General features: G+C 43.7%; 1 protein-coding gene across 1 annotated transcript in view; it reads right to left on the bottom strand.

The window, feature by feature from the left end:
* Positions 1-4,788: 4,788 nt before the first annotated feature.
* The window catches only part of LOC132586467 (IgGFc-binding protein-like), a 32,512-nt gene continuing 14,463 nt past the window's right edge, over positions 4,789-22,837 (bottom strand). The window contains exons 7-13 of the mRNA XM_060258556.1: positions 21,299-21,863; positions 12,710-13,305; positions 12,009-12,573; positions 10,736-10,935; positions 8,116-8,496; positions 5,265-5,551; positions 4,789-4,884 (exon numbers count right to left, since the gene is read on the bottom strand). Coding sequence (XP_060114539.1) covers positions 4,878-4,884; positions 5,265-5,551; positions 8,116-8,496; positions 10,736-10,935; positions 12,009-12,573; positions 12,710-13,305; positions 21,299-21,863 — 2,601 coding nt within the window. The 3' untranslated portion in view covers positions 4,789-4,877. The remainder of the gene's footprint in view (positions 4,885-5,264; positions 5,552-8,115; positions 8,497-10,735; positions 10,936-12,008; positions 12,574-12,709; positions 13,306-21,298; positions 21,864-22,837) is intronic.

Genomic DNA, 22,837 nt, shown 5'->3' on the forward strand with positions numbered 1-22,837 from the left:
CCCTGCCAGTGGGTTGGGGCCCTCCAGGGAAGGGGATTCACCTTCCCGGGCGGGAGCTTGGCAGCTCTATCTGAGTGTCCCTATATCAAAACACTGAGCATTTTCCCCTCCAACAGCCAATGATGTTATGGAATGAGATGTGGGGAAACAGTGGAGGTCTGATAAATGTGAAACTCAGGACCCAGTTTAACCTGACTGTGGGAGATCTGTGACTGGCAAGCACCATCCTAAACAGAATTAACCCATCCAGAGCTTTTAAAACAGGAATGCACAGAAACACAGTTCAAGCTGGCTTGGAATCAGGGGGCATGGCTTAATATGCAACTGAGTTCCTGCTGGGCTTTTTCTACAAGCCCATTGACTTTGGTGGATTTCGAAGGGTCAGGGTGTAACTCTGTTTAGGATTGCACTTCAGTCCTATATTAAACAACAACAACAACAAACAAATATAGGAGCCACAGCACAGGGGAGAGTCAGGAAACCCTCTCCACCTCTCACACCTAAGTGGCAAAAATGTGGGTGTTCACATCACTCATGCTTCCATCCTCACATGCCCACTTCCAAACCACCTTGTGTTGTGAAAAACAGGATCCCCCCATTCTGAGCAGAAATCTGATCCCAGCAACAGGCTCAATCCTCACCCAATCAATTTTGAGAGATGTTTCGCATTGCATGCACCTTGCTCTGAGGCAGGCAAGCAAAGGAATTCACACAAAACATCACAAGGTTTTCAAAGAGTTTACTTCTTCATCCCTAAGTCTGCTGACATTTACAGCTGCTGTTTAGAGTGCAATGCCTTTTGACATTTTTTTTTAAACCGCAGAACACGTTGCAATTTACAAGGCACCAAGGGAGCCGGATCCCCTTCAAAATTCACAAATCATTGGGACACACTCAATAGAAATGACATCAATGGAACTTTGCTGGGTCAGATCAAGGGTCCATCTGCCCTGGCGCACTGACACCCTCGGGTCAACGGGATATTGGTGAGTGCCTTTCAAGCAGGGCGTGAAGGTTATAATCATCCCTGCTTTTTCCCCACTGTATCTGGTACATGCAGGCACACTGCCTCTGAACATGGAAGTTCCATTCTTAGGAATAATCACTCATAACCATTGATTGATCCACCCCATTAATTTAGCACAAGGCCATATTTTGACATGACCATGCATTTCTTCACATTCCTGGCTGTGGCCTAAATTTTTACCAGGTGTCTCCTCCAAAGATGCTTGTGAGGTTCAAGTGGTGGTTCCAGTTGGTTCAGAAATGGCTAAGGGAAAGAAAAAATGGGAGTGTTATGTTGAAGCTGTCATTTGAGCTTGATTGATGTAGTGGTTAAGTGTGTGGACTCTTATCTGGGAGAACCGGGTTTGATTGCCCACTCCTCCACTTGCACCTGCTGGAATGGCCTTGGGTCAGCCACAGCTATCACAGAGCTTGTCCTTGAAAGGGTAACTTCTGGGAGAGCTCTCTCAGCCCCACCTGCCTCACAGGGTGTCTGTTGTGGGGGAGGAAGGTAAAAGAGATTGTGAGCCTCTCTGAGAGGAGGGCAGAATATAAATCTTATTATAAATAAATGTCTTATTATTATTATTATTTCTGAACATCCTGCCATTTTTACACGGGGAGCTGAAATCAAGAATGTTCTTCCAAAAGGCTCTATTTCTTGAACATTGCACCACCCTGTGGAAGCATTGAGCTACAATAGCCCCGGAGTTTCAACAGATGGCGCTGCTACACTCTGAATGACTAGTTGCATTGCGGAGCACATAATCAGGCAGACTCAGGTGGGTAGCAGCATCGGTCTGAAACAACAGAACGAAATTTGAGTTTAAGACCAGAAAAGTTTTATTTAAGGTGTAAGCTTTCGGCACTTTGAAGAAGTGTGCGTGCATATGAAAACTTATACCTTGAACAAAACTATGTTGGTCTTAAAAATGCTGTGGGACTCAATTGTTTTCTTGGGAGAGAGTGTGGAGATGGCTGCTGCAGGAGAAACCGGGATCAGAGCGGTTGGTGCCTTTTAATTCTTGAAAAGGAATCTTACAGCCAGGCCTCAGATTCAGCAGGAGCTCACAGGAGCACAGCTCCTGAACTTTTCTGATGGTTCCCCCTCCTCTTCCCCACCTACCTTGTCCATTGAATAGTAGGTGCAGCTGCATAACAATCCCTGGGTTAGGAGAGTGGGCAGCCAGAAAGCTTTGCCATGCCCCCAGCAGCACTCATTAACCCCTGGAGAAACCCTTTCTCCATTTCTTATGTGATTTTGGGAGACGAGTGCTTGCTGGCCTTTTGACTGTGGGGAGGGATGGCCCAGAAGAGCCCCAGGTGAGTGAGGCCTGCTTGGGCAGACTAGCTCTCTAGCCAGCCCAAGTAGGCCTTGCTTGCCTGGGGCTCTCCTTTCTTGCATTGGGTTGCTTTTGGCAGGGTGGTGGTGGCATATGCTAATGTTATGCTAATGAGCTCCACCACCTATTTTTTTCCACAAAAGACCCCTGCTTACAGCTAATATTTACGTTAACAATAGGCTGTCAGTGTGTGTGTGTGTGGGGTCATTAATTCATTGAGTTGCCATAAATTAGAAGCTATTTGACTGTACTTAAACACACAAGCAAAATTAAATATATCTTATATTTACTTGTGCGGAAAGAATTCAGAGTATACGTTGGGGAGGAAAAACCCAGCATGAATTCTGTCAAATTACTGCAATCTGTCAACAGAATAAAGATCTATTGGTGTCTGATCTTTTGGCTATTTTATGCAAAAGCGAGCAAGCATGCACTACAGGAGATCGTGGTAATTCCTAGGGGGACGACTTAAAGTATTAGAAGCCAGAATGGGCATGATGCTAACAAGCTGCAGGACACTAAGGGCAAGTGTGACCAGCTGAAGGCAGGAAGTGAAGCAACTTCCTATCAGGAAGGTTCTAAAAGGGGACCGTAAAGGGGCGCTGGCTTTTTACCAGGGAGAGACCGATTTCCCTCTAGCCTTATGCTGCTCTCATGCTCCTCTTCTCTGTGGGGCCTCCGTTGGATTTCACACTATCTGCCCTGGGGCTGCAACTCGCTCTGCCTCATTTGTGCAGCAAACAAGATCCTCTAAAAACCAGTTTCTGTTTTTTAGAAAACGCGAAGCTAGTTGCAGCCTGGGGGCAGATTGTGTGAAATCTGACAGAAGCCCCACAGAGAAGAGGAGTGTGAGAGTGGCATAAGGCTAGTGGGGAATTGGTCAGCGGCTGTAGAGCAAAATGTGCTAGAAAGTTAGGGGAAATAAATGTTCTTACAGGGAGAAGAGTGACGTTCCCTAAGGGGCAGAAGCAAGCAGAGGAAAAGTTTAATTCTCTTATTTGGAGAGGGAAATGAAAGAAAAAAATATTGCCAGAAATCCACATGTGAACCATTCACAGATTTATCCCAGTGCACAATCATGCAGAGCTCTCCTGTGTATATGTATGTTTTATTGTGAGATCTCAGAAACGAGTGTTTGGGCTGTGGAAACTGGATTCTTCAGCCATGACATTTCTTAATAATATTAACTTCTCTAATTTCAGTAAGGCAAATGGGCTTTCCAGTACTTTTATGAATCACATTTTTTTTTGTGGGGGATCATGATTTTTTATGTTGTTTGCCTCTTTATTCATCAGGGGTTGCAGACCTCTGCATATGGATGAGATTTGTGTTGTAATTGACACACACAGGTACCCTTCCCCTCATGTGATACCTTAGTGTGTGTGCATGTTTAAGTAGCAGCACAATATGGAAGGTCAAAAAAGGCTCTTTCTGGCTCTAGCATCTGGTCCAAAGTTTAACACTTTTGCAGGACCGGATCTACATGTTTTTTGAGGGGGGGGGGGGCAAAATTTAAAAATGGTGCCCTCTTATGGGCCATTCTGTCTTATGGTCCCATAGAATACAATGGACTCCATACCCAATTTGGCACCCCCCCCTCGGTCAGCGCCTGGGGCAGGCACCCCCCTCTGCCCCCTCCCTAGATCCAGCCCTGCAATTTTGAATGGTCTCCAGCATTTTGACAAATTAGCACCTTTCTAAGGCCCCCAAGATCAACTTCAGTCACACTGGACATCCTTATGAGTGCCAGTGTTCAGGTGGGACTGGAGTTCTCTGAAGAATACGGCAGCTTCAGAGGGTGGTCTCTATAACATCACATCCACACTTAGTCCCTCCCCTCCCCAAATCCCACCCGCTCTAGGATTTGCCGGCAAACCTCCAAGAATTTACCAACATGGAGTTGGCTGGGCCTTTAGCATATTTTTTCTCCAAAGCAACATGGGAAACTTGCTCTGAGGCATCAGATAAAATATTGTGAGAGATTCTTTGGAATGAATATGCATTGAAAGGCTTACCCCAGAGTTTAAAATTCACAGTGAGTTTGCGGGAATTGAGTGCTATGTTTGCAAATGTTTTGTAGAAGAAATATCACTAGGTATTTGTATTAAGATGAAATTGTGCAGCTACCCCTTATCCCTGCTCTGATGGGCCTGAATCTCGTTCTATTTTCTCATGCTATTTTGCAGACATCTTGGAAACCCTGCTATCATTTATGTATGAATCTCTTTGAAATGCTTTTAAGTGCCTGCCCATATCCTTAGTGTGACTTCATACAAGTGGTCCATCTAGTCCAGCGGAATCACTGCATATGCTGCTGAGCTCATCACAGAGAAGCTGAGTACAATTTGATATCAGCAGTGGGATCAATGTAAAGGTACGGCTACATAGGATGGTGTGGGTGTCCTGTGATGGGAATTATCTCAGAGGTTGCCCTTATGGTGGGAATCATGTCAAGACATGGTCTTATAAAAACTGTAGCAATCTGAAGAATTACTTACCAATTTTAAGAAGTATCTGGCTTTCTGATTGTTAATAACTGTGAAGGTAAGCACAGAAGAGAGAAACACAGGGTAGACAATCAAGGGGTTATTTGGCAGCCCAATGCCTTTATCACCCCGTTCTCAACAAATGCTGCAGTTGAACCCCTGTATTTTTTTTCCCCAAGTATGAAGTTGGGGGAAGAGAACAGTTGTTGATAATTGCTCAATGCTTGCAGAAAGTGACTGCAACTTCATCTTGTTCAGCAAGAAAGGCTAGTGAGTTTGGGGAGAGGTCATGGATCAGTGGTACAGCATCTGCTTTGTGCACAGAAGATACCAGGTTCAATCCCTGCCATCTCCAGTTGAAGGGACCAGGGAGCAGTTGATTTGAGAGACCTTGACCTGAAAACTGACTATAGACATCTTCACTACTTACCACTCTGAGAAGTCTCTGGCCTTCCAGGCATCCATGACCTCTGCAACGTCACCTGCGATCTGACCACTGGGTAGCCTGAAGTCATCAGTGATGTCTCTGTTGAAGTTCCCACAAGGAGCACACATCTTTCCTGCTAGGCTGTCATTGACTCTCACCAATACTTTGCCGTTGGGACTGAAAAAGATTTGCATCCTGGACCTCTGGTGGATGACAATGGTGTCTTGAGACTGGGTGATGGATATGGCTTCAGAGACATTCAGTGGGAGCTGCACTAGAAGCCCGTTGACCTGAAAGGCAAGGAAAGCAGCATGAAGCAGAGTGAGGCTGAATTCCAGCTGTCCAACATCTGCTTCCCACTTCCCAGAAAAGAAGAGGAGAAGCCAGAGAGACACTGGGAACCAAGCATCCTATTCTCTAGTTCAGGGATCTTATTCTGGGAGCTTGTGAGCTCACTGGTTGCTGTAGAATAGCTCATGCATTCTCTAGAAGACCACAAAAAAGTTCATGAAAAAAATCTGCTATAGGCTAAAGCTATTATTCTATAAGATTTTCCTCTGCTGTGTATGTCAGAACTTGTAACTTTCCTATACGCTGTTAGCCTAACCGACTCCATATTGAAAACAAATACTAACCCAAGCAGCTTGCCCAAAATACTAACCAGTCCCCATGTTGTGTGTGCCTGTGCATTTCAAACAAACTGTGATCACCGAGGTGTAACAGATAGCCCAGGGTCAACATCTGCAGATGGCCTTTGAAGCAGGCCGGCCCGCACTTTCCCAGTGGGATTCCATCCTCCCTGCCTGATAACAAACCCTGAGAAACAGACTGTTGTCTCCACCCGTGTGAACGATTGTTTTATTGTTGTCAACAGAATCACATAAAGTGTATCGAATACTGGCTGTTGTTATCAGTGTTATTCTGCACCTCAAGCTCTGGAGTTCTCTAATAAATGCCTATACTTGCAACTAAGTCTTGGGCTTTTCTTGAAGTTCTGCCAGTTCTGACAGTGTAACAGATAGCTTCATTTTAGTGCTCTCCCTAGTGCATTTTCTGGTGTTCTTCCATGTCTTGTTTCTAGGACAGAACAAAATTTGGTAGCATCCTGGGGATGGAGGAGCAGTTTTAGATATCTTTTGTTACTCAGCTCTCATTAAAGAAAAGGTGGCTGACCTGTGCTCTAGGATAATTATAGGCAGGGCGATTTTTTGAGCAGGAACGCACAGGAATGCAGTTCCAGCTGGCTTGGTGCCAGAGGGTGTGGCCTAATATGCAAATGAGCTCCTGCTGTGCTTTTCCTACCAAAAACAGCCCTGTGTGAAACAATGGTGATATCAGGGGTGTGGCCTACTGTGCTAATGAGTTCTTGTTGGGATTTTTCTACAAAAAAAATTCCTGATTATGGGATTGAGTGGTTGCAGCACAATAGTGACTGAAAACAAGACAGCTACTGGCGGAGATGTGCACAGTCTTAAGAGGGTTGGATCAAAGAGGTGGGTTCACATCAGATGTTGCTTTTGGGCAGGGATCTGACATGCTGATTGGTCAAGAGAATTGCCATTTGGATGCCAGAATGCAGGTTGAAACAAGACCACTCATGATTATTGCTCCAGTCTGGAAGGCAGGGGTGGGGTTGTGGAAACCAGAAGGGCACCATGGGTAAAAGATTGGTTCCAGAAAATATGGCATCCTATGCTTATAATAGAAAATCGTTGCTGCTGTTCAAACATGTTTCAGTAGGGAGAACATTATTCATTCATTTGTTAATAATAGGCATAAGAACATAAGAGAAGCCATGTTGGATCAGGCCAACGGCCCATCAAGTCCAACACTCTGTGTCACACAGTGGCAAAACATTTTATATACACACATACACTGTGGCTAATAGCCACTGATGGACCTGTGCTCCATATTTTTTATCTAAACCCTTCTTGAAGGTGGCTATACTTGTGGCCGCCACCACCTCCTGTGGCAGTGAATTCCACATGTTAATCACCCTTTGGGTGAAGAAGTACTTCCTTTTATCCGTTTTAACCTGTCTGCTCAGCAATTTCATCGAATGCCCACGAGTTCTTGTATTGTGAGAAAGGGAGAAAAGTACTTCTTTCTCTACTTTCTCCATCCCATGCATTATCTTGTAAACCTCTATCATGTCACCCCACAGTCACCGTTTCTCCAAGCTAAAGAGCCCTAAGCGTTTCAACCTTTCTTCATAGGGAAAGTGCTCCAGCCCTTTAATCATTCTAGTTGCCCTTCTCTGGACTTTCTCCAATGCTATAATATCCTTTTTGAGGTGCGGCGACCAGAACTGCACACAGTACTCCAAATGAGACCGCACCATCGATTTATACAGGGGCATTATGATACTGGCTGATTTGTTTTCAATTCCCTTCCTAGTAATTCCCAGCATGGAATTAGGCAGTGTCTGGAATATGAAAATATATGTGTAATGTACAAGAGCAGATCATATCTGTTTTATATGTTTGGCTTTTAAAAGGCTGGTTTTATTTTTTTGAAAGGAAATAAGTAGGGATAGGCACAAACTGAGAAAATGTGGTTCGCTTTGTGGTTCGTGCTGTGCCAGGACAGAAGAAGAATCTTGATGGATCATACAAGTGGTCCATCTAGTCCAGCATCCTTTCCCACACAGTGGTCAACCAGTTCTCCTGGAGGTCCAACAACAGGGCATAGAGGCCAAGGTTTCCCCCTGATGTTGCCTTTGGGGGGTGGGAGTAAGAAAGAAAGAGCAATAAAATTTAGAGGTTCTGGAGCTCTGCTCCTGCCCAAAATGAGTCCTGGCCGAGAAAGAGTATCTGCTGACATCTTTCCATGTTCACTCCTCAGTTCTCCTTACCCAAGTCTCCATGTGGTTGGTCACTGTGATGAACGCTTCCCGGAAGAAGACATAGATGGCGGTGCCACCTGGCACACTGTCCTCGTTGCATTCACTGACATCCACCACCACCTTGAACCAGGAGGGGGAGTTCTCATCGCAATAGGAGGCTAGCTTGTAGACCCCCATGGAGAGGAGTTTGCCTCTGGCACCATCAAAAGAGGTGAGCCAGGCTCCGGGTGTGAGCGAGCATTGACCTTCCAGCTTGATACAGCTGCGCACTTTGCCAGCGAGGGCACAGATCTCTCCCACGCCACAGCTGGTCTTCTGACAGATGAGTTGGCTTGAGGGGTGACAGGTACACTTCTCTGAACAGTTGCTGGAGAGGATGGTCTCTCCAGCCTGTAAAGAAATTTGAAGAAAACATTTTAAAAGAATCAGTCCAGTTTACAGAGGACAAGACTAGCACTGGATCATTAGCATTGAATCAATTTATAATACTTAAAAAAGAAACAAAACCTCCCCAAATATGGAAAACTATAAATGTGGCATATCCAGCCCAAGGCCATTTTCTCATGAAATTATGCTGTGTCCTTAGATATAGTACTAAACAGAACTGGTAGTGCTACCTGCTAGAAGATGTAGTTGAAGTAGTACAGGAAATGGAGGGGAGGAAGTTTGGCCTGGGCCTAGTCTATCTCACAGTGATGCAGGGATTGCTTAGATAGGATTGCAGAGGGCTTTTTTAAAAAAAGCAGCAACTCGTAGGAACACAGTTAAGGCTGGCTTGGAGTCAGGGTGTGTGGCCTAATATGCAAATGAGTTCCTACTGTGTGGAAAAATGGTTACATCAGGGTGTGTGGCCTAATATGCAAATGAGTTCCTGCTGGGCTTCTTCCACAAAAAGCCCTGTGTAGAACAATGGTGACATCAGGGGGTGTAGCCTAATATGTAAACGAGTTCCTGCTGGGCTTCTTCTACAAAAAAAGCCCTGTGTAGAACAATGGTGACATCAGGGGATGTAGCCTAATATGCAAATGAGTTCCTGCTGGGCTTCTTCTACAAACGCCCTGTGTGGAACAATGGTGACATCAGGGGTGTGGCCTAATATGCAAATGAGTTCCTGCTGGGCTTTTTCTACAAAAAGCCCCATGTGGAACAATGTGACACCAGGGGTGTAGCCTAATATGCAAATGAGTTCCTGCTGGGCTTCTTTTTTTAAAAAAACCCTTGGGGTTGCCAACTCTAGATTTGGAAATATCTGAGGATTTGAGGCTGGAGCCTGGGAGAGTGGGGTTGTTAAAAGGAGGGACTTTGGTGAGGTCTAATGTCACACAGTTCACCTTCCAAGGCAGTCATTTTTTCCAGGAGAAGGGGAATAAATGGTTTTTAAAAAACAAATAATAAATTATGCACTCTGGAGAGCAGTTGTAATTCTGCAAGATCTCCAGCCCCAGCCGGATCCTGGCAGCACTCAGGTCCTATTAGGAGTGCCAATTCTGTTTTGAGGAATTCCTGGATATTTTGGGCTGTGCCTAGGAAAAGTGGAGAAGAGAGGCCTCAGTGGGCTGTAATGCCATAGAGGCTTTCTGGGAGAACTCCAGGAGACATTATCTGGTTTCATATAGTGGCTTCATGACCACCAAGGAAGTCCAGAGTTGCTATGCAAAGGCAAACTATCTCTGTTACTGTCTTTTCTATTTTTGATTAATTAATATACTTTATTTTATATAAACAAATATAGACAACAAACATAGAAAAAGGTAGGAAAAGACAGAAATGCCACAGTGCTTCATTTATACATAAACAATGATATTTTGGCCAACAAAAGCATAAAAATCAGTAATAACAACAACAACAACATTTTATTTATATCCCGCCCTCCCCGCTGAAGCAGGCTCAGGGCGGCTTACAACATACTCAATCTGTACAATAAGTTATACAACAAATTTTAAAATCAACATTCAACTTAAAACATTCCAATTTAAAATTAACATTTCTGGTGCTATTCTATTAGATGAAAGTAAGTGAGAGAAGCCATCAGTACTATCTAATACATTGTAACTGATGATGTTTTTCTATCTATAAAACCGCTGAACACGTCTTACATTGTTAAGCCAGTTTGGTGTAGCGGTTAAGTGTGCGGATTCTTATCTGGGAGAACTGGGTTTGATTTCCCACTCCTCCACTTGCAGCTGCTGGAATGGCCTTGGGTCTGCCATAGCACTCACAGAGCTGTCCTTGAAAGGACAGCTTCTGGGAGAGTTCTCTCAGCCCCACCTACCTCACAGGTTGTCTATTGTGGGGGAGGAAGTCAAAGGAGATTGTGAGTCACTCTGAGATTTGGAGTGGAGGGCAGGATATAAATCCAATATCTTCTTCTTAAGTGCAAGTTACTTACGTACTTTTGATTTTGGCCTGGACTACATACAAATACATTTACATTCCTAACATTCTTGACAATTCTGGTGTTATCGTTTCTATTTTCAAAAGCCTGTGGGGTCCCCATAACTGTGGCACTTTCCATCACCACCAGACATTTTATAATTGACTAGCACACCAAGCAATAAATACATCCTTGCAGTGACACAACATCCACAGGACTAAAGTGCACACAAGTGCTTTGTAAACCGGCACTCACCTTGATGTAGCGCCCATCGTATGAACAGCCACACTTGTCCAGGGAGACGCATTCCTCCCCATCAAACACATAGCCAGGATCACACTGGCACCCTTCGAAGCAGTCACCGGTGCACTGAGACGGAGCTGATAATGCAGCACAGGTATAATCACAGGATCGGGTGCATAGCTCATAGTGGCTGTTGGCTGGGCAAGAGAGAGCTGAAAGGAGCAAAGCCATATGAAAAGAATGAGACTGGAATGTGATGTTTGTGCTCAAGGAGGCAGCTGTGGCTGAGTGGTAGAGCATCTGCTTTGCATGCAGAAGGTTGTAGGTTCAGTCCCTGACATCTCAAATGGAAAGGATCAAGCAGTAGTTAAAAGACCTGAAATATACTGCTGATCATCTATGGTGGTTCCCAAAATGGTTACCATGGTACCTGTCAGTGTGCCCTTTGGCACCTTCTTGTGTTTTTCCCATGAGGGTAGACTCTATGCCATTATACCCTGCTAGTTCCTTCCTCTTCCCATTTTCCTCCACTTCATAAAATCATAGAGTTGGAAGGGACCTCCAGGGTCATCTAGTCCAACCCCCTGCACAATGCAGGAACTTCACGAATACATCCCAGCAATGTTCCCTCTAAGCTGCAGAGTTATGAGCAAAAATTCTACTTTGTGAACTACTGGCATTAAAGTTGCGAGCTACTGCATAACCTATTGTGCTCTGGAGTCATCCTTCCTAAGCTAAGATAAAAATGTGTGAGCTGGAGGCTAAAAAATTGTGAGCTAGCTCTAACTCAGCTTAGAGGGAACACTGATCCCCAGTGACCCTTGCCGCATGCCCAGAAGATAGCAAAAATCTCCAAGATCCCTTGCCAAACTGGCCTGGAGAAAAATTGCTGACTGACCCCAAAGTGGCAATCAGCATTTCTTTGGGTGGGTAAGAAGGGGCCATGAAAACGTCACTGGAACAGGAAATGCTTCAGAAGAGCACAGGTGGCATCACCTTTGTGTTTGCATCATGACAGCATGAATGGCTTAGAACCTTCCAATAATATGATTGAACCCAGCCCATATGGCAGTCATTCTGCAGTAGTTCCCTCTTGCCTATGGCAGCCATTTTGTTGTGGTGCCCACTCCCTGTTCTAAGAATTCCCCGAATGGCTACAAATTCAATAAGATTGAAGCCCTATCATACTTAATAAGTTAATAACATGCTGATACAGATTGCCTTCCGTTGCAGTCATACAGGGGATGTGAAGCAGTGGTGGTGGAAGCTAAATTTACAGACTTACGACAAAAGGAAGTTGTTCTCCAGGTTTTGATCTGGGCTCCCCTCATTTGGCATACTGCTGCATAGGCCTGGAGGCTACGACAGAGGGCTTCTTCAGTTCCATTGGCTGCACATAAGTCATATACACAGTGACTGAAGTACACATCAGGGTTGACCAAGGAGTGACAGTCTCTGAATGGACCCAATTGTGATTGGAGGATTCCACAGGAAGTCTCACATTGTGGAATCTTGGTAGCATCACAGGAGGGGCATTGCTCACCGCAGCCATCAGAGCAACTGACGTCATCCACAGGTACCTTCCAAGATGCCCCAAAGTCAACCACACTTTGAGCAATTTTTCCATTAGGGAGCATGAAATCGTCATTTGTGTTACTGTTGAAGTTGCCGGCCAGACCACACATCTGTCCTTGGTAAGTACTGGGGACAGATACACGGACAAAAGAGAGAGTGTCGTAAAGTATTGTGAAGCCAGTGGAAGACTGGATAATAATATTGTTCCCCTCCTGGGTAATCCAGAATTTCCCCTCATCCCTTTTCATTGGCAGTGTGTGTAGCTCTCCATCTACCTGCATGAACAACAAAAAATATCAACATGGAGTTAGTTCTAATCTGATCTCACACACAAAGACTTGTTTGTGCACATGGTACTTTTCACAAAGGATCTACGGATTTATAGCACACTACAATGTACGAGGAACATACCATTGCCTTCCATTTCATTCCTCTCTCAAGGACAACAGTGTACCCATGAATGGAAACTACAACACTCTTTGTGAGGACTGCTGGGCTGTCCTTGGCTTTCTCGTTCTCCACCAGTACTGAGAAGCTCTCTAGCTGAGGATCCTCACTGCACACCTTGGCTAAGGTGTAAGTGCAGGAACCATGGAAATCAAAACTTTGCCCATCAAAGGAAATGTAATGAGGGTCGCCAGATGCTATAGCTGTTCCATATCCCACTGGGTGGCAGCCTTGGATGCCATTTTCCACCCTGCATTCCTCATGTGACCCACAGGAGAACTTTTCACATTCAACAGCTCCATAGTCTGTGCAGCGACACTTCTCCTGGCAGGAGGAGTCAGGGTAGAAGTCCTCTCCCCTCTTGTAGTATCTGCTGCGGTGCACACAGCCACACTCTGCAAGAGGGACGCACTGATCCCCACTGAGGACGAATCCAGAGTCACAAAAGCAGCCTTCTACGCACAAATCCTCGCATGTTTCTGGTGCTAAGAGGTCATGGCAAGTGGTGGGGCAGCCATTCCCACAGAGCTCATAGTGGGAGTTCTGTGGGCAGGGAGGACCTGGAAGGGAAGAACACAAAGAAAGCTTTGGTGACTGAACAGTGGGAAAGTAATCCAGTTTAGGGCATACATTTTAGTCGATAACAATAGAAGAAATTCTGATGCACTTCTGTGGAAGCAAGGGAACCATCGTCTGAGATTTAGTGACATGGTTGCTGGGATTCCTTGTTTGTACTTTTTCTTAAAATATGGAAGGGAAATAGGGTTGCATGGTTGTAACTGGACACCTGGGGTAAGCGCAAGGCATGGCAGGTTTATACATTATTGTAATATTTTGACAAAATTTGCTTAGACCACACTAAAGTCAGAGGATTGACGGGGTGTTTGGAGAAGAGGGAGATTGCATGGGAAGAGAAGGAGCAAATCATGAGAGTTTTCCTTGATAATTTCCTGGAATGGATACTCTTCATGGTAGCAGAAATAATATCTCTTTTGAATAAGATATGGTGGCTAGGATCCAGTTTGTAGTCTAATGGAAAGTCCAAAGTGTTAGGGAATTCTGTTTGAAATTCTATTTCTTTATCTCAAACAGTGTGATGGATCACAGGATCAAATAATCATTGAGAGGCATTTAACATGAAAAAGCAAAAACATATTTATTTCTACAGGGAAAGGTTACTGGGAGGTGAAAATAAAAAACGCTATAGAACTACATGCTTACACTAGAAGATCATGTTTAATGGAAGCTACTTCCTCCTTCTTGACCTCTCTGCCTGAACAAAGGAAGTCACCTGACTAACTGACCAAACAGACAAAACAAGTTTTCCCGCTTCTAGACCTTGATTGACAGCAGTCAGTACCTTCTTCCTAGGTCATGCAGACAATAGGGAATCAGGCACAGTGTTAACCCTATAATGACTGGAACTAAGAACATAAGAACACAATGGCCCATCCAGTCCAACACTCTGTGTCACAGTGGCAAAATTTTTATATACACTGTGGCTAATAGCCACTGATGGACCTCTGCTCCATATTTTTATCTAAACCCCTCTTGAAGGTGGCTATGCTTGTAGCCACCACCTCCTGTGGCAGTGAATTCCACATGTTAATCACCCTTTGGGTGAAGAAGTACTTCCTTTTATCTGTTTTAACCTGTCTGCTCAGCAATTTCATCGAATGCCCACGAGTTCTTGTATTGTGAGAAAGGGAGAAAAGTACTTCTTTCTCTACTTTCTCCAAAGAACATTGCAAAGGACATACAAAACAGATACATATTTCCAACACCCCTTCTCAGTGCCTAATGTGCAAGTCATTATACATTCAATAGTCATTACTCATTATTTACTGTAACATTCACATCAACTAGAGTCATCATTTCACGTAAATGTTCAAATCTAGCACAAGGTAATGGCTTTGTAAGTATATCAGCTACCATAGCTTCTATATAGCCAGTTTGGTGTAGTGGTTAAGTGTGCGGACTCTTATCTGGGAGAACCGGGTTTGATTCCCCACTCCTCCACTTGCACCTGCTGGAATGGCCTTGGGTCAGCCATAGCTCTGGCAGAGGTTGTCCTTGAAAGGGCAGCTGCTGTGAGAGCCCTCTCCAGCCCCACCCACCTCACAGGGTGTCTGTTGTGGGGGAGGAAGGTAAAGGAGATTGTGAGCCGCTCTGAGACTCTTCGGAGTGGAGGGCGGGATATAAATCCAATATCTTCTTCTTCTTCTATACAACAATATTCTATTTTAATCAGCCCCTTCTGGTGTAGATCTTTCACTAGCTCACATTTAATACCAATAGATCTACTTCTGGCTGTTCTACTTTCCCCTTTATTTATAGCAATACAAGCTTGATTATCTTCAAACATTACAATAGGTACAGCTTCTTTTATCTTGAAGTCTTTCAGCAGATGAAAAATCCATTCAAGTTCACTGCAGGCACTGACTGCTGACACACACTCAGCTTCTGCTGTAGATTGTGCCACTATAGTCTGTTTTCTGCTTGTCCATTTTACGTCCGTTTCCGTAGAACAACAAGTATCCACTGGTCGATCTGTAATTGCACTATTCTTCTGCATAGTTGGCATCCATGTATCCAACTAGTCTGGGATTCTCAGAAGGTTCAGTGATCAGTCTTAAGTCCATAGTTCCTTTTAAGTATCTGGTAAGTTTCTTTACTGCATTCCAATCATGGTGATTAGGCGAACTTACTTTTCTGCTCAGTATTCTGACAGCAGCTATGATATCAGGTCTGGTAGTTTTACTCAGGTACAGGAGTTTTCCTATAGCTTCTCTGTACTCTCCAATATCTTTGAGTGGTTGACCACTCTGAGCTCTCAGGTATGCAGGTTCAAGAGGTATCTTAGATTCTTTACAGTCTCTCATGCCAAGAGATTCTATAAAGCCCATAATCTTTCGTCTTTGGCACAGTTGAAAGGTTCCATCCTTGAGTCTCTCAATCTGTATTCCTAAGTAGTGTTTAATATCTCCAAGTCTTTTGACTTCAACCTCTTAGTTCAACTTTTCAGCAATGTCTTTAATGTCCTCTTTGTTCTTGCAGCTCACAACCAAATCGTCAACGTAAACCAGAATGTATTGATATTCTCCATCTTTAAGTCTAGTGTACATGCAGGATTTAGCTTTCCCTTGCTCAAATCCTTGTTGCTGTAGTAGTCCAGTTATTTTGTCATACCAACTTTTTGCGGCCTGTTTCAAAACACAGTCCTTTGATGAGTTTGAAAACACAGTTCTCTTTACCAGGGGCTTGAAAACCTTCAGGTATTTCCATATAGATTTCCTCTGATAGCTCCCCATTAAGAAATGCTGTCTTAATGTCTAGGTGCTCTACAAGCATATTTCTAGATGATGCCACACCCAGTAGTGTTTTAAGTGTAGAACTATTGATAACTGGTGCAAAAGTCTCTGAATAATCAGTTCCAGATTCTTGTGCATAGCCTTTGGCTACTAGCCTTGCTTTGTACAAGTCTATAGTTCTATCATCTTTGTACTTTATTTTGTAGACCCATTTGCATCCAACAGGCTTTCTTCCTGCAGGTAGCTTTGTAAGAGTCCATACACCTTTTTTATAAATGGATAGTATCTCTTGTTCCATTGCTTGAATCTATTTCTCCTTTTCTTCATTAGGTAAATCACACACTTGTTTCCAGCTCTTGGGTTCCTCTTTAGGTTTCACAGTCTATATAGATCTCACAGTGTCACAGTATCCATACTTCAGTGGTGGTTGCCCTTTTGTGCTTCTTTCTGATCGTCTTAAAATGAGTGGAGGTTCTGTCACTCCCTGTGGTGCGGTCCCCGTTTCCCCTTCTGGTTCAGTAGAGTCTTCAGAAGGTAGACCTGCCGGTTCACTGGTGGTCACTACAGGTAACCAGGTACACCAATCTTCAGAAGCATCATCATTAACCTCAGGATCAGATTCAGGTACACAGGGTACTCTAGGCAAATTACTGTCACCCCCAAACACAACATTACAATGTTTGGTCTTATTCAGCTTTGGATCATAGACTCTGTAGCCTCTTCCCACTGAGGAATACCATACTATGAATCCAATCTCAGTCCTTGCATCAAGCTTCCCTCTATTTTCTCTAGGAACATATGGATAGGCTTTTGCTCCAAAAGTTTTGATATGCTTAAGTCCTGGCTTCTTGCCAAACCAAGCCTGCAACGGAGTAATTCCTGTTACTTTTGAAGGTATTCCGTTGTGATATACACTGCTGTATTTACAGCTTCAGCCCACAGGCCTTTAGGTAATCCAGAATGCATGAGCATTGCTCTGGTCATTTCCTGTAATACACAGTTAAGTCTTTCTGCACTCCCGTTCTGCTGTGGAGTGTATGGGACAGTCACTTTGTGTTCAATCCCTTCTGCTTTCAGAAATTTCTTGAACTCGTTGCAATATTCACCACCTCCATCTGTCAGCAAACTTGGAGGTGCACGCCCAAATCTGTTTTTAACCATGGCAACATATTCTTTAAATTTATCAAGAGTCTCATCTTTTGATTTCAGCATATAGACAGTGCTATATTTTGTCTTTGCCTCTGTGAATATTGAGAAAAATTTATTTCTCCCAATAGAAGCTTTTATTGGCCCTACGTCACTGAATATTGTATCCAAAAACCTTTCATTATGCACACTACTTTTTCCACTGAAGCAAGATGCAGTTTCGTTTGCTCTCAGACAAACATCATATCTTTTCTTGGATTTATCACAATGCACAACATCAAGTCCACAGTCCTTTAGCAACTTCTCAACACTCTGCATGCTTCTTTGTGCTAACTTTACATGCCAAGCATAAACACATCTCCTATGATCACACTTCTTGCCTTCAGTCTGGCAAACAGTCTTTTCCACAACATCAATAGCATCTGTCCTTTCACTTAAGTCCATAATATAATGAGCTCCATTTCTTTCATCCAGTTTAAAACTAATTCCAGAATTCTTCTGAATAATATCACCTTCATCTCCTTTATCAAGAAATACAGCATAATTATTTCTTATAAGCACTTGGCTTGAAATTAAATTCTCAATTTATTCAGGTGCATAAGCTACATTTTTCAGTCTTACTGGCATTAAATCTCCATCAGTGGTAAGCAATTTCATTTTGATCTCACCCACACCACAAACTTGTAAGGGTTTCTGGTTGGCACCTATCATTTCAGGTCTCTGACTTTCATCCAACTCTGAAAACATGCCCTTATATTGACAAATATTCATAGAAGATCCATTATAAATCAAAAATCTTTCTCTTTCAACAATAAAATTCACATTATTAACATGCATAGTACTTTCTGTGTTCTTTTCTTTGTTTCCACCTGGGCCATGCGGCTTGGAAAATTTCTGCTTTAAAAATTTCTGGCTGCTATTATTTCTATGGCCATGAGATGGCGCCCGTTTTCCCTCATTTGAAACATGTGCTTTAAAATTGCGATTCCTTTGTTCAGTGTCCTTGTTCCCAGATCTGGAGGCTGCTCCCTCCTTGATAGCATTTAACAGACCTTCCAGACTCAAATCCTTTTGCAGTCTCAAAATCATCTTAATTGGCTTGTAAATACTGGGTAGAGCTTTCAATATAGTTGAGATTAAGTCTCTTTCTGCAATAGCCTCACCAAGCTCCTGTAGTCTGGATTGCATGCACATAAATTCCTTCAGACGTTTAGTCACATTCTCCCCTTCTTTGCACCTGAAAACCAAATATTTTGCCCTTTAAATCATGAATAGTGCTTATGGGAGTTTTGTTATATTTATTTTTAAGGCATTCAAGCATTTCTTTTGCAGTTTTAAGAGTGTGTAATTCAGAAATTTCATATGCCGCAATAGACTCTAAACTGAGTTTTTTTGCAAAACCATCAAGCCGTTTAAAATTTGATTTTTCTTGCTCATTCTCAGGGGGATTTTCAGACAAAACTCTTTCAGCATAAATCTCAAGTCCTTGTGTTAGAAGCGAGAGCCATAATGAGAAATTATTCTTAGTTAACTTTAGGGTACTAAATCCTATCACTGGTAGGTTACTCATGGTACCAAAACCAAGATTTGCAGTGGCTATTCCTGAAGACATGGAAACAGAAGATCCAGTGGATCACAGCAATCAGCAGAGCAGGGTTAAAGATTCTTCCTTCCTCAGGCAGGCAGAAAGGAACTATGAAGAGCATATTGCAAAAAACATAAAGACCAACAATAAAAATTTCTTCAAATATATTAGAAGCAGGAAACCAGTCAGGGAGGCAGTGGGGTCCTTGGATGACCAAAGGGCAAAAGGATTACTGAAGGAGGATAGGGAAATGGCTGAGAAGCTGAATGCATTTTTTGTTTCAGTTTTCACTGTGGAAGATGAGAAGTTTTTGCCCCCTCCAGGACCACTAATTTTGGAAGGGGTGTTGAAAGACTTGAGTCAAATTGAGGTGACAAGAGGGGAGGTCCTACAACTGATTGACGAATTAAAAACTAATAAGTCACCAGGTCTGGATGGCATACATCCAAGAGTTCTGAAAGAACTCAAAGTTGAACTTGTGGATCTCCTGACAAAAATATGTAATCTTTCATTGAAATCTGCCTCCGTTCCTGAGGACTGGAAGGTAGTAAATGTCACCCCCATCTTTAAAAAGGGTTCCAGAGGAGATCCAGGAAATTACAGGCCAGTCAGTCTGACTTCAATACCGGGAAAGTTGGTAGAAAGCATTATCAAGGACAGAATGAGTAGGCACATTGATGAACACAAGTTATTGAGGAAGACTCAGCACGGGTTCTGTAAGGGAAGATCTTTCCTCACTAATGTATTAAGTTCTTTGAGGGGGTGAACAAACATGTGGACAAAGGGGACCCAATAGATGTTGTTTACCTTGACTTCCAGAAAGCTTTTGATAAAGTTCCTCATCAAAGGCTCCTTAGTAAGCTCGAGAGTCATGGAGTAAAAGGACAGGTCCTCTTGTGGATCAAAAACTGGCTAATTAATAGGAAGCAGAGAGTGAATATAAATGGGCAGTCATCACAGTGGAGGACAGTAAGCAGTGGGGTGCTGCAGGGCTCAGTACTGGGTCCCATGCTCTTTATCTTGTTCATTAATGATCTGGAGTTGGGAGTAAGCAGTGAAGTGGCCAAGTTTGCATATGACACTAAATTGTTCAGGGTGGTGAGAACCAGAGAGGATTGTGAGGCACTCCAAAGGGATCTGTTGAGGCTGGGTGAGTGGGCGTCAACGTGGCAGATGAGGTTCAATGTGGCCAAGTGCAAAGCAATGCACATTGGGGCCAAGAATCCCAGCTAAAAATACAAGTTGATGGGTTGTGAACTGGCAGAGACTGACCAAGAGAGAGATTTTGGGGTCGTGGTAGATAACTCACTGGAAATGTCAAGACAGTGTGCGATTGCAATAAAAAAGGCCAACGCCATGCTGGGAATTATTAGGAAGGGAATTGAAAACAAATCAGCCAGTATCATAATGCCCCTGTATAAATCGATGGTGCGGTCTCATTTGGAGTACTGTGTGCAGTTCTGGTCGCCGCACCTCAAAAAGGATATTATAGCATTGGAGAAAGTCCAGAGAAGGGCAACTAGAATGATTAAAGGGCTGGAGCACTTTCCCTATGAAGAAAGGTTGAAACGCTTGGGACTCTTTAGCTTGGAGAAATGTTGACTGCGGGGTGACATGATAGAGGTTTACAAGATTATGCGTGGGATGGAGAAAGTAGAGAAAGAAGTACTTTTCTCCCTTTCTCACAATACAAGAACTCGTGGGCATTCAATGAAATTGCTGAGCAGTCAGGTTAAAATGGATAAAAGGAAGTACTTCTTTACCCAAAGGGTGATTAACATGTGGAATTCACTGCCACAGGAGGTGGTAGCGGCTACAAGCATAGCCAGCTTTAAGAGGGGATTGCATAAAAATATGGAGGAGAGGTCCATCAGTGGCCACTGTGTGACACAGAATGTTGGACTGGATGGGCCATTGGCCTGATCCAGCATGGCTTCTCTTATGTTCTTATGAATCCATGGACACCTTTAAAGACCAACAACGTTTAATCCTGGGTATAAGTTTTCATGTGCATGCACACTTCTTCAAACTCTGAAAAAGTGTGCATGCACACAAAAGCTTATACCTTGAATAAAACTTTGTTGGTCTTAAAGGTGCCTCTGGACTCAAACTTTGTTTTGTTGCTACAAACCAACATGGCTGCCTACCTGGATCAGATCATTGTTTGTCTTGCCCACCAGGACTCTAAGTGAAGTATTTTCAGTGTTCTACAACAGTAATGCTGTCTCCAACTTCTACAGCGATCCCCCCATTTTGCAGAGTGCCCATGCAAGAAATCCTTAACAGCTTAAGAGCTGAATGAAAAGGGATTCAGCAGCCTCAACACTTAGGGCTGGCCCTAGACTGTCTGGCACCCTAGGCAAGGCTAACATCTGGCACCCCCTGTGTACTGATAACATAACTGAGCCACACCGAGTCACCTGGGGGCACCCAGTTTAGCTCCCCCCCAGAAGGCCAACGCCCTGGGCAGTCACCTAGTTTGCCTAGTGGCAGGGTCAGCACTGCACTTACTGCAGAAAGAAGCTGATCTCCATTGCCCAACCTGGATTCCCTGAGCTTGGCAGGCTGTCACATAGGCACTGATGGCACTGCACAGTGTATCATGGTGACCCTTGTACAGGCAAGTGTCAAAGATGCAGTCATCAAAGAAAGACGTTGGGTCAATGGCTTCATGGCACTGCCTGAATGGTCCATCATTTCGAATTAGGACCCCACAATACTTGTTACTCTTATAAGATTGCTTGTCAGCCTCCTTGCACACTTGGCAGTTGCTGGTACATCCTGCTGAACATCCTGGGACATCCTTCACTTTCCAGCTCTCTGCAAATTGGATTTCATCCTTTGCCTGAGTTCCATCCTTCATGGCGAAGTCATCGCTGGGATCCTGATTGGCATTGCCACAGAGCCCACAGATGTTGTTGGCATAAGTGTTCGGTATGATGACCCTGGCGTAGCTGTACCAGTCGAAGCTGACTCTCATATCGAAGTCTGTTTTGATGAAGCCGTGGACTCCACTGATGTAGACCTTCAGCTTATTTTCATAGGAGAAGGGCAGGTCTACAAAGACTCCGTTGACCTAGGAGACATGGAGAAAGAGAGTTCCAAGGACTTTCAGTTAATTTAGAAACTAGGCTGTGTAACATTAGCTGAGCCCTACTGGGCAACCACATAAAAATTTAAGAACCACTTCCAAGCATAAATGAAGGAAATAATGCTCTGCCACATGTACCACTGGAGATAAAAAGTAGCTGGGCTTTCTTTTGAGCAGTAATGCACCGGAACGCAGTTCCAGCTGGCTTGGTGCCAGGGGGTGTGGTCTAATATGCAAATGAGTTTCTGATGGGCTTTTTCTACAAACAGCCCTGTGTGAAACAATGGTGATGTCAGGGGGTGTGGCCTAATATGCAAATGAGTTCCTGCTGGTCATTTTCCACAAACAGCTCTGTGTGAAACGATGGTGATGTCAGGCGGTTTGCCCTAATATGCAGATGAGTTCCTGCTGGGCTTTTTCTGCAAAAAAAAAGCCCTGAGCAGTAGTTTTCCTGAACACTAAGAAGATAGGAGGATGTGCTATGGAAATAATACTACAGAGCGGAAGGAGCCAGCTGGCAAACAGTTATCTTTGAAGCATGCTTTCTGGGTTCTCCTCACCATCTTAAATTTGATGTGTATTTTCCATGTGAGGGTGGCAAGTTTTGCATTATATTCTGGTTGCTTTTAAAAAGTTTCCTTCGCTGGGCAATAGAAGTGGATGCATTTTCTTCAACCCAAGCGAGAAGCATCTATCTACCACAAACTAATCAGCACTTCAGCAGACTGTGTGAAACCACCTCTTCTATAAGGAAAAGTGTTATTTCAGTGCCAAAGAGGAGGAGTACTGAGTTAAATATTCAGGAGTCAAGATCTGATTCCCAGAATTCAAAACAGTGTGTTGAAGATTGATTGGATACAGGGGAAGATTTCTGCATGTGGCAGATCCCCTGCGGAAGCATACGAAAAAGACCACATTGCATCTCTGCTTGTGTAACACGCTGTGTGAGAACTTAAAGG

Source organism: Heteronotia binoei, chromosome 17 (assembly GCF_032191835.1).
Source record: "Heteronotia binoei isolate CCM8104 ecotype False Entrance Well chromosome 17, APGP_CSIRO_Hbin_v1, whole genome shotgun sequence".
Taxonomy (NCBI): Eukaryota; Metazoa; Chordata; class Lepidosauria; order Squamata; family Gekkonidae; genus Heteronotia; species Heteronotia binoei.